The sequence below is a fragment of a genome, unplaced genomic scaffold (genome assembly GCF_019419815.1).
Source record: "Pyrus x bretschneideri cultivar Hongxiangsu unplaced genomic scaffold, Pyrus_bretschneideri_v1 Contig29, whole genome shotgun sequence".
In the NCBI taxonomy this organism is placed as follows: domain Eukaryota; kingdom Viridiplantae; phylum Streptophyta; class Magnoliopsida; order Rosales; family Rosaceae; genus Pyrus; species Pyrus x bretschneideri.
Window position 1 is genome coordinate 1,749,563 of NW_025999601.1, and position 10,860 is coordinate 1,760,422.

A 10,860-nucleotide genomic window follows, 5' to 3' on the forward strand; every position below is an offset into this window, starting at 1 on the left:
CTAAACTTCTTCACTAAATAAGGTTTTCTCCATCAAAGTGTGTCTCTTCTTTTTTGGCTCAAAAGAAGATTTCTATAAAACGGACTCTCATGTGAAGTTTTAGTCTAATCATGCATTGTTAGGTGTAAATTTTTTCCTCCGCATGACTTCCACCGAAATGCTGTAATGACAATCTATCCGTACTACGTGAGTCGCTTTCCGACTCAGAACTTCAAGAAAATGACATGTAACGGTCGCTCACCTGCCCCACCTACCATTCCATATTTTTCCAATTTTCTCTCTTCCCCGATGAACCATAAGCCAAGCCACCATTTTTACAGCCCCTACTGCTTCTTCGGAAGCGCGTTTCCCGCAAAAGCACTTTTATATTCCCACTCCTGCCCCTCCTATATATGCACACTCCCAAATAACCCCATCTTTCTTGCCAAATAAATTTTCCCCAATTTGCTCTCCTGCCTTCAGGTTTTTTTTCAAATTCCCTCCTCCCAACCCCTACCCCTTACCCTGGGGAGAATTCAGTTCTCGCGATTGCACCATATCTAGGGTTTCCGTTCCGGAGTCCTCTCTTTCTCAGGTAAATCTTTTCCAATCTCATCCTCCTTGATTCCAAATTTAGGGTTTTTAATCCCAAATTTTGTTTCTTCTTTCTGTTTCGTTGTGGGTTTTCTGAATTCTTTGATTTTCCAAATTGGGTTGATTTCTGATGGAGTGAAAAGTATTGAGATTTAAAAAGTTTGGATTTTCTATCAATCACACCCCTTTTTTCATTTGAAATATAAATGGTAGAATTGGGTTTTTTTATTTGTATTATTTGCTTATTGTAAAGTATATCGATGTGTTGCTTGATGTGATGATTGTAGTCTGAGAGTTCCACGCAAACCTGTCCTTTTGTAAATTTCTGCTGTCTTTGTTTAATGGGGTGTGCTATATTGTTAATTTTTTATTTTATTGTTAGATTTTTTTTTTTTTTTAAATTTTGATGTTAAATTATTGAAATTCTGTGTCTTTGTGTAATTTCGGACAGGGTCAACGTATTTTTGGTTGGGGGAGGTGTGGGTTACAGCCTGCATTGGAGGATATATAAACTGGAGTCATCGCGATGCTGGGTTTGAATCGTGATGGCTTCAATATCGCGAGCTGTTTCTTTCATTTGGCTGAATGGCATCCACTTGAATAGCAGAGTTCAATCGGGCTATTGACGCCCTCTCCTCTCCCTCTGTAAACTCAGGTTTGGATTCACTGCCACAAACCCAAGTTGTTAAATTGTGATTGGTACGGTAGATTTTCACCCATTCAGAATTAGTATTTAGTTTAACATGAAGAAGAATTTGGAATGTACTTATCTGAAATGTTAAATGAAGAACAAGAAATTCTAACAGAATGGCTTGGTTTGGCTGTTGCTTGATATGATTTTGCAGAAACAAATTGATGGTCAAACAAGAACCTTTCTTTCTGACTTTCTGTTTCAGTTCTAATTGAATTTTGTGAAGGCTAATATGTTAAAGTTACTACATATATGTGTGTGTGTGTGGACGCGTTACATATATATGTCAGTCATGAAATCTATGATTTGTATAATTATTTGATATGTTCTTGTGCAGGCTTCTGGAAAACATTTCGTTTGTTGGTGGGAGCTATAGTAATTACTACAAATATTGAGTTTCTAATGTTCCTTAAGAGTTCCTCTCTTGCTAGAATGATGGGCTGCTGCAGTTGCTTTGGCTTCATCAGAAAACCCAAGCGGAAACCAATGCCTAATTATGGATTTAATAATCACTGTTCCCAGGAGCTGTTGTTGGATGATGATATAGACAATGATGATGATGGTTCATATAATGGTGAGGTTACAAGAACTACTCACGCTGATGAAAGTGAGCCACAATGCTACGGTAATCGTTCTGAGGAGATTCTACACATCAGAGAACTGAATGGAATGATTTGTAGGCCAAGCCCTGTGAAGGAAACCTGCAAAGTTGTTCGCACAGAGGTAAATATTTTATGTTCTTTTGGGGTACAAGGTACCATAGGTTTAGGTTCAAATTCACTTCTCATACCAGTTATACATTTTTGCATGCAATTTCAGGATGAAAATGGGAATAAGATGGTCAATGAGTATGTTCGTGAGTGTAAGATTGGTGCAGGAAGCTATGGAAAAGTGGTAATTTTTGTCACTGATAGTGGTTTTTCTCCCTACTGCTTACTGGAAATGTTTCTTCACTCCTTTTGTGTTGACATGTGCAACAGGTTCTGTATCGAAGCCTTGTAGATGGACAGCATTATGCAATTAAGGTAGTTTTTCTTTGTCTTAAATTTCTGGCTTCAGCATTTTGGATGAAAGAGATCACTCTAGTCATGAAAAGTGCTTTTCCTGCTCCTAGGAAATTTCTGTGCAGTAGATGAAAAACAGTTTTGATTGATGATAACTTTGTAAAACTAATTTGCTTAGATAAAGGCTAAGATAGTATTTAGTATTTTCTTGGTATGTTCAAGGTAGAGATTTGGTTGTGTTAATATATGATATGAGCTATTTATTTATTTCTTATAAAGGTTAAATGAGTTGAATTTTTGCAGGCCTTTCATAAATCTCATTTATTAAAGCTTCGAGTTGCACCTTCAGAGACAGCTATGACAGATGTTCTTCGTGAGGTATGCCTTTTATGTCTTCTTGTGTGAGTACATTTCTAGGTTCATAATGGGAACTCTTAAACAGTTGCCTTGTAGATTATGACTATTATATTTTCTAGATTCTTTTATTTCTTCTTGTTCAGGTGTCATATAAGTTTATTTGTGTGCATATCTTGGGTCTGTAATTTATATTTATGTTGTTCTAGTTGGCCAACAATGCTGCATATTCTACTCTACTAGAGCCTAACATTTGTTATACTTTCGGGTTTGATTGTTTTGCTTTTATATTAATGAAAGATAACTTAGGGATTCAATTTTTATTCACTCTATTGATGAATGCTCACTAATACTGTATTCCTTTACCATACAGGTTCATATTATGAAAATGTTGCACCATCCTAACATAGTTAATCTCATTGAGGTGATTGATGACCCAGAAATAGATCATTTCTACATGGGTACTAACTGCCTCTCTCTCTCTCTCTCTCTCTCTCTCTCTCTCTCAATAAACTTATTTGCTTGATCCGGCGATGATGTATGCTGTTCCAAACTTATCTCAAAAAGAAAAATGATTTTAGAATGTGGTCCCTTACAAGATTTTTCTGGAAACTCTGGTGGTTTTTAATTTTTATACGTCTGAGTCGCTACAGAAATTCACCATACAAGTACGAAAAAATCAACAAAAATATGACCCAGTTGCCAAAATTAAAGGACACCATTGTCATGTCTTAATTTTTCTCATCAACATTATTATTGTTATTTCGAAGATTGAAGTATCAATATTTTTACAAAGTTTGTATTTTTGGACAACATACATGGAGATGTATTGAATAAGACACATGGTAAGTAAAAAATTATCTGGAAAAAGAAAGTGAATATCTTGTGTTTGTGAGATTATCCTAATGCAATATAGTTCACTTTTTCACATTAGGATTACTTTCATGATCACATAACAGATATGTTATTCCTCATATTTTGAAAAATTACAAATTTTACGGCAAAATAAAATAAAATGAAAGGTCAAAAGGTCATAATATGTTAAATTTTGAGAAGAAAACAAGATAAAGAAACGGTGTGATATTAGTGTTAATTAGGTGAAAGGATTGGTTAGTGTTTTTAATTGTTAGAAAATGACAATGGTTTTCTTGGTAATTTTCCAAGTTGATACAATCAGCCCATATAAATAAGCATGTGCATCACTGAAGGTGACATTAAACCTTACAAACTCTATTAGACAACGGACATAACTAAAAAGGAAAAGAAATCATATTTCCATGGCGAGGGGACTTTAGACTAATTAATAATCACTATGCTTTAGTGTTAAATGTTACCAATACCATTTGTTTAGGCCCATGCTTAACTGCAAGTTGTTCTTTTTCTTTTTCATATTCTGTTATCAGTTCTTGAATATGTTGAAGGCAATTGGGTTTGTGAGGGCTCTGGTCCACCAGGTGGCATAGAAGAACATACTGCAAGGAAGTACTTGCGGGATATAGTTTCAGGGCTAATGTACCTCCACGCTCATGTATGATCTTTAAAATTCAGTTCCATATATATGCTTGGCCGAGCCCTTCTCTATTTTCTGCTTTTGATGGGGATACATATTGTAAAGGAAATAAGTTTAATCCTTGTTTATCCATTTGGCCATATTTCTGGTGGTTAACACGTGGAGGATTTTATTTAATTTTCATGTGAATAATAAAACCATCTTAATATAGCAGGCACAGAATTCAACCCTTTTTAGTGTCAACGTATGTGCGCTTACTAGCTTGCATTGGTTATAGAAACAGCTGAAGCCAAATAGAAAGAACATTACAACTCTTTTTTCACACACACGTACGCTATAATTGGGGATGTTAGTTGAGTTCTCTGAGTCACAGAACATTGCTTTTTCTACTCTTTAACATTAGGGTACTTGTGTTTTCTTTATCGTGTTTGGGGTAATCCCTCTTAGGTAGATCTTGTGCATTATCCTATTTGATTGTTAAAACTGTTAGTTGAGTTCTCTGAGTCACAGAACATTGCTTTTTGCTCTTTACATTAGGGTACTTGTTTTTGTATATTGTATTTGGGGTAGTCCCTCTTAGGTAGTTCTTGTGCATTGTCCTATTTGATTGTTAAAACTGTTGAATATTTATTTTATAACTATGATTGATGTTCCATTGTGTGCGAATGCATGACAACAATTTAGATTATCCCAGAAAAACAGGACTACGCGTACAGCACTGTAGTTTTTTTCCACCACATATGATATCTATCTCACTTTAATGCACATTGGTTTTCCATTTTTACTGTTGTGATTTTCTTGTGGTTCCTTTGACAACAGAATATAGTGCATGGCGATATCAAACCTGATAATCTGTTGGTTAGTCGCGATGGTACGGTGAAGATAGGGGATTTTAGTGTCAGTCAGGTTTTTGAGGTAATGGAACTTCTGAATGTTGTACAGTTTAGACACTCTAAGATTTTTCTTTATTTCAATTCTGCTGAAGGAGACCATAAGAGCTATTTTGCTGTATAATTGTCATTGACTTGAGTTTATTGTTGTTGTGGATGTATTGCTACCTTGTAATCCTATGTTTGCGTGGGGGACTTTCAAAGTCTAGGAAATTTTAAGTCAATTGGTAAAAATGCAATATAAGAAGATTACCAATGAACTACTTAAGCACTACAAAACTATGCACTAAACAAAGGACTTTCATAATGACACCTTTGAAGGTACTTAGCCTAAGGAATTTAGCCCAAGTTTCATGGAACTTTGAAGTCCCTTATCCAAACATAGGGTTAGAGCAATAAATTACTTTTCTGATTTTATCTGTTTAGTTCTTTTTTTTACTTTTGTTTAAGCCATGTTATTTGGAGTAATAATAGTTCACAGTTACAATTAAGTGTTGTATTGGCTTCATGCAGGATGATCATGACGAGCTGCGGCGATCTCCAGGAACTCCTGTTTTTACTGCACCTGAATGTTGTTTAGGTTAGATTTTATTGCTATAAGATAGGTCAAATTTTTTTTGCAAGATATAAAAATGTGCAAGTAGGTCTTCCAGTGGCCTTTTTGGGCCTAAGGGCACATCCTCCTCCTCAAGAGAACTGGTGGAAGCTCCTGGATTCAATCTATCTAGCGTGAGCGTGCGGTTAATTAAAAAAACAAGTAAATATCCATCTGCAGTGAATAAAGAAAAATGGCATATAAAAAGTACCCATCTGCTTCGAGTGCGAGTTCTCGGTTGACCTGATTTGACGTATAGCTTGATCAGTGCCTATTAGATTTAAATGTGGACTTGAATAGGTATCTGCAAATTGCAATTGAGTTCAGATCCATAAAAACAAAACAAAAATGTCTAAAATTGATATGAATCTCAGTTTATATTACATACACACATCTAATTTTTATTCCTTAGGGGATATCCTAGTGGTTATTGTTCTAACTTCCTCAAGTAATACTTGAGTCCAAACCTTGTTCAGTGTCATTTCATAAGAAAATAATATTGTATAATTTTTTTTTTTTTTTTTGTGTTCTTAGATGGCTAATTAATCATATGAAGTCATATGAGTATGCCTATGCTATTATTGATTTTTCAACTATAAGTTATTTGGCCATGAATTATTCCATTATCTTGAGTCTAAGTTTAAGAAGATTCCAGGTTTTGATCTGATATCCGACTGCTAAAGTTAAAAGTATGATGATAGAAAATCTTATAGTTTAGTAACTCAGGAAGATTAGTACCTTACAATTATTTTCTGATCAACAGGGCTAACCTATCGCGGTAGAGCTGCTGACACATGGGCAGTAGGGGTTACTTTGTACTGTATGGTATTGGGACAATACCCATTCCTTGGAGACACACTTCAGGATACATATGACAAGGTATGAAGACACCAGTATTCCTATGCAAAACCTAAGTATGTCATAAGTTTTTAGCCGGTGTTTATGGTGTCCCCTATAACTTATCTGAATGGAACTTTCTCCTTGCAGATTGTTAATAACCCTTTAGTACTTCCAGATGATATGACCCCACTGTTAAAAGATTTACTTGAAGGTCTTCTTTGCAAAGGTTGGTGACAAGCAATATTTTGATTTACGGTTGGTGCTTTTCAGTTTTTCTGCAACTCTGTCATCCTTATTCCTCCACATCTTCCCCCCCGTTTGTATCTTATGTAGACCCAAACATGAGGTTGACACTGGAGGCTGTCGCAGAGCATACTTGGGTTATTGGAGATGATGGGCCGATACCTCAGTATTCATGTTGGTGCAAGGGTAAGAGTTTGCGAGAGGAATCTAATGGGATGAAAGATGAGTGTAGCATAACCAATACTGACTAGAGTGTTTAGGTTGGATTTGTTTATTGTACAGTAGAAAACTTAGGTTTTGCTCCTTATATTTTCTCTCCTTGTGCTTGCTCTATGATCTGCAACTGCAAGGGAGGTAAATCGTGACAAAAACAAGTCTCAAAGAAACTATCTGCAACTGCAAGGGAGGTAAATCGTGACAAAACCAAGTCTCAAAGAAACTTTTCTGGAAGCCTGGAACACGCCTTGCCTTGACCGAAAAAGGAGGCAAGATGTTTCGGCTTTCCAATTTTGGTTTTCCAGTTGCAAAAATTGTTCCGGTATTGTCATGACTTTACTCTGGATTTTCGGAATTGTCATGACTTTCGTGAGAAAATGGTGTTGTAAGTTATACTGCATCCGGCCCTTGGAAACTTATCGTTTTTGGAGTACCTAAATGAGAAACAGAACCTTTTTCTCTGTTGTGTATTTTGTGTTGCTTCTTTTCCTCTGGTTCACTTGGTTTTATAGAACAACTCATCCGGTCTGAATAGTGGACCATTCCTATCTCTGCATAAGCTCATCCAGAATCTCACAAGTCAAATGAATGGCCACTTTGGATCTATTTTAGGAAGTACTTCTGCTTAAAAGTGCTTTTCTTTGTATCGGCTAGTGCCTGAAACAAAGCTAATTTTTGTTACACAAACAATCTGGTTGCCGTAGACACTACAACCAATGTGCAGGAAGCGCTTTCTTTAGAAAAGTGCTTGGGAAGTGCTTTGTAATTTAAAAGTATTTGAAGTTTGGAACTGCCTTTGGAAAAGTATTGCTACACTTGCCACATTTGTACAACCTACTTGATAGAAATACGGCCTGCAACACGTGGTATGTAGCACGCAACAAATCGTCACACAAGGAAAACTCGAATTTTATAGCCACCATTGTCCTTCTAGACGGACAAAATTATGACTTCTTGTTGATCCACAGAGATTCGGAGGTAAGACGTCTGGTGGCAGCTGCAGTTTGTCCAACATGGCGTTGCATAAGTAGAGGGCAAAATCAAAGATTTTCTACTTGTGTGAGGGGGGAAGGTGATCGGAGCACATTTTCCATTCGTTTTTGTCATCCGCCATGTCGAAGTAAAACATTTTAGAATATAAAGACGAGACAAAGATTGCATGGTCGAATGCAATAGGACTGCCACACTCTTCTGGGCCTGGATAGTACGGCTTCAAAACTGGAGGTTCCGGCGGATCTAACCAGACCAGCGTCCGATTTCTGCCGAGAATACCTCAAAAGAGGGGACGAAGTGGACACCAGCAAGGCTAATGGGGCGATAAGAAAGAGCGAAAAGGCTGGAACTTCCCTTGTATTAAGGTTGGCTCCATTTGCATGCCCAACTTACGCGTATCAATATACCAGACATCTTTGCATGGATGGTATCTCATTTGGCCTTTTACGGGGTCGTATCTGCTTCTCACACCGCCGGCCATAACAATGCGGTTGCCATAAGCACCGCAACCCATGTGGACCGGAAGATCGGTGCCATGAACAAACCATGCTACGCGTAAACTACCTTTGCAGGGCGATGAAGATAACAATTCGCTCAAATCGAAAGAACGAACGGCAAAAACAACTGTGCCATCAATTTTGTACTCGGCAAAACATAACAACAAGACTCTCTCCCATAACTTCTTCTCAGGATTGCACGGGCTTCACATCCCTCTCGCCAAGGTATGATCCTACGATCCGTATCGCAGGAAAGAAATCCTAAACTAAATAGAAAGAAGAAAAAAAAAATCTAATTAATCGTAATCCCAATAAGCTCAAAATTTTATGTAATTCATGAACTCTTGACTAATTTATCACAATGCGATAATGATCTCGCATCAATAGTTTAGGGTCATTAGCTATAGTTTGGATGAGATGTGGTGTAATTGTGACACTTTACCATTGTGGTTTAATTAAATGTTCGGTAGAAAAATATTGTGGTTTAATTAACCACTTATATAATTCATAGTGAAACAACGAGATGGACTCTCTGTCCACAAATAACCATAGGTCAACGTTCCCGTTGGCTTATGGTGATTCCTGAAAACAGCAGTCCCATTCATCATCAAAACCAAAGGCACACCTACCACCTTACCCTACTTTGTTAGGGAAGTACAACCTTGTGGGTCAATGAAATTCATTGCCAATGTATTTCACACTCTCTTCTTAATTTTCGATCGTCGAATTGAATGAATTGAAGAAGATCAATAACAAAAAATTAACAAAGTTGTCTAGACGTAAAAATCAATATGTAAATATCACTTTCCTTCATGTATTCAAAGAAGGAATAGAATTTTCTCTCGTTAAAATATTTTAAGAAGATAATATAAGGTAGTTGATTTTGATTAAACAACTTGTAACTAAATACTATGTTCAATATTTTCCTCAAAACAAAAAGAATTTGTTTCTCCACTACAAACTGATTAGATTAGTGTGTGGTGTAGAAACAATTTCTTGATTTTGCTGTACATATATATTTGCATTGTATGTTTGTTTCTTGTTTTTGTTGTATTTTTTGTATGCATTTTGAGGAAAGGCTCATAAATGAAATTCACTCATGCTATCGGTTTTTATTATTTGTTGTATTAAGAGTGTTCTTTAACAAGTGATGTAGCCTAGAGTTATAGCCCACCGGAGAAACAAATTTTCAGGATTGGATTTGGTTTCCAACTGCTAAACTTGAAAGAAAGATGATTGAACCTTCATTGTTTGGGCAGTGAGCAATGTTAGTAGACTAAAATTTTAAACCAAATGATGTGCCTGTTGATCATTGAATTATTACTTAAGTTTTGATTAACGTGATTAATTCTTATTGCTAGCACATTATTTGGTTTACAAATTTAATTTACCTAGCATTACCCTTGGGCAATAAAGGTTACCATGTTGAGTGGCATTTGAATTTGTTCCCTTTATATCCTCACCCTAATCAGGAATTTAACAAGTCAAATGAGGTCGTATTGGGAATTCTCTTCTAAGAAGTACTTCTGCTTAGAAGTGCTTTTATAGGAATCGATTTTGCTAGGGCGCACCACTTTTCCTTCTTACTTGAGGAAGGAGCAAAGCCAACACACAAAAATGGGCTGGCCCGTCAAAAGCTCGGGGCTAATTTCCTTCTGGGGTAAAACAACGCATAGAAAAGTGTTCGGCTATCAAAAGATCGGTTTCTTCGCAATCAAAGTAAAAACATTTCTATTTTTATATTGTAAGAAGCATGTTTAATTGTCTGAAAACGCTTTTAGTTTTTCTAAAAACAACATCAAACGTGCTAAAAGACTATTATACTTTACCACCAAGGATTATTCAGATGTATGTGCAAAACTATTTCTAAATTTCAACAAAATACAACAATAAAGAACCATATGATTCATGCTCTCCACCAATTATTTCCTTTTTTTTTTTTTCAACAAAAGACAAACAAAATGAATGCCACTAGCAGCTCTGAAGTTCTTGTTTGATGGTTTAGTTTGCTTTTTTGACTTAGCAGACTAATTAATTATTGAAATATTAAGCCAACAAACACATCACATTCTCCACGTCTCCCTAATGTCAAATTATTCCACACGCCTCATTTTCTGAGTCTCTTTTTCTTCCTTTGGAAAACGGAAAGCATGAAAGCAAAGCACAACCGACAACACGTGGAGTTGGTTACAAATATTATTGATGATAAAATATGAATGGCTCATGCATGATGACAAAACTAATAGCCTAAATTTGACGAGAGAAGAGCAATTTGCATGGTGCGGGTACAAATACATCGTTATTAGTATCCTATGTTTATTAACATGAACACAGAGGGAAAAAATTCTTATATTATTGAAACAGAATAGTAGCGTGATTGTAACTTTGCTCCTCAACCTAAGGGTATTAGCAGCAGTTTGCAGTTGTTGTTCCCCTCAAAGCCAATTCGCTTTC

General features: G+C 36.3%; 1 protein-coding gene across 1 annotated transcript; it reads left to right on the forward strand.

Annotated features, from left to right (window-relative positions):
• The first annotated feature begins 236 nt into the window (after positions 1-236).
• Positions 237-7,377, forward strand: LOC103927839 (serine/threonine-protein kinase GRIK1). The gene is made up of 13 exons (XM_009336796.3): positions 237-574; positions 1,025-1,228; positions 1,602-1,987; positions 2,084-2,158; positions 2,245-2,289; positions 2,572-2,646; positions 2,996-3,083; positions 4,026-4,150; positions 4,952-5,047; positions 5,536-5,602; positions 6,381-6,496; positions 6,605-6,683; positions 6,791-7,377. Exons 3-13 carry the CDS (start codon positions 1,667-1,669, stop codon positions 6,949-6,951), a joined length of 1,248 nt encoding a protein of 415 aa, XP_009335071.2. The 5' UTR covers positions 237-574; positions 1,025-1,228; positions 1,602-1,666; the 3' UTR covers positions 6,952-7,377.
• The last annotated feature ends 3,483 nt before the right edge of the window (positions 7,378-10,860 follow it).

Bases quoted from the DNA above. Each gene is read 5' to 3' on its own strand.
- LOC103927839 (XM_009336796.3), top strand. From the start codon at position 1,667: ATGTTCCTTAAGAGTTCCTCTCTTGCTAGAATGATGGGCTGCTGCAGT. The intron at 2,647-2,995 runs GTATGCCTTTTA...TTTACCATACAG, and splicing joins TGACAGATGTTCTTCGTGAG to GTTCATATTATGAAAATGTT. The intron at 3,084-4,025 runs GTACTAACTGCC...TTCTGTTATCAG, and splicing joins AATAGATCATTTCTACATGG to TTCTTGAATATGTTGAAGGC.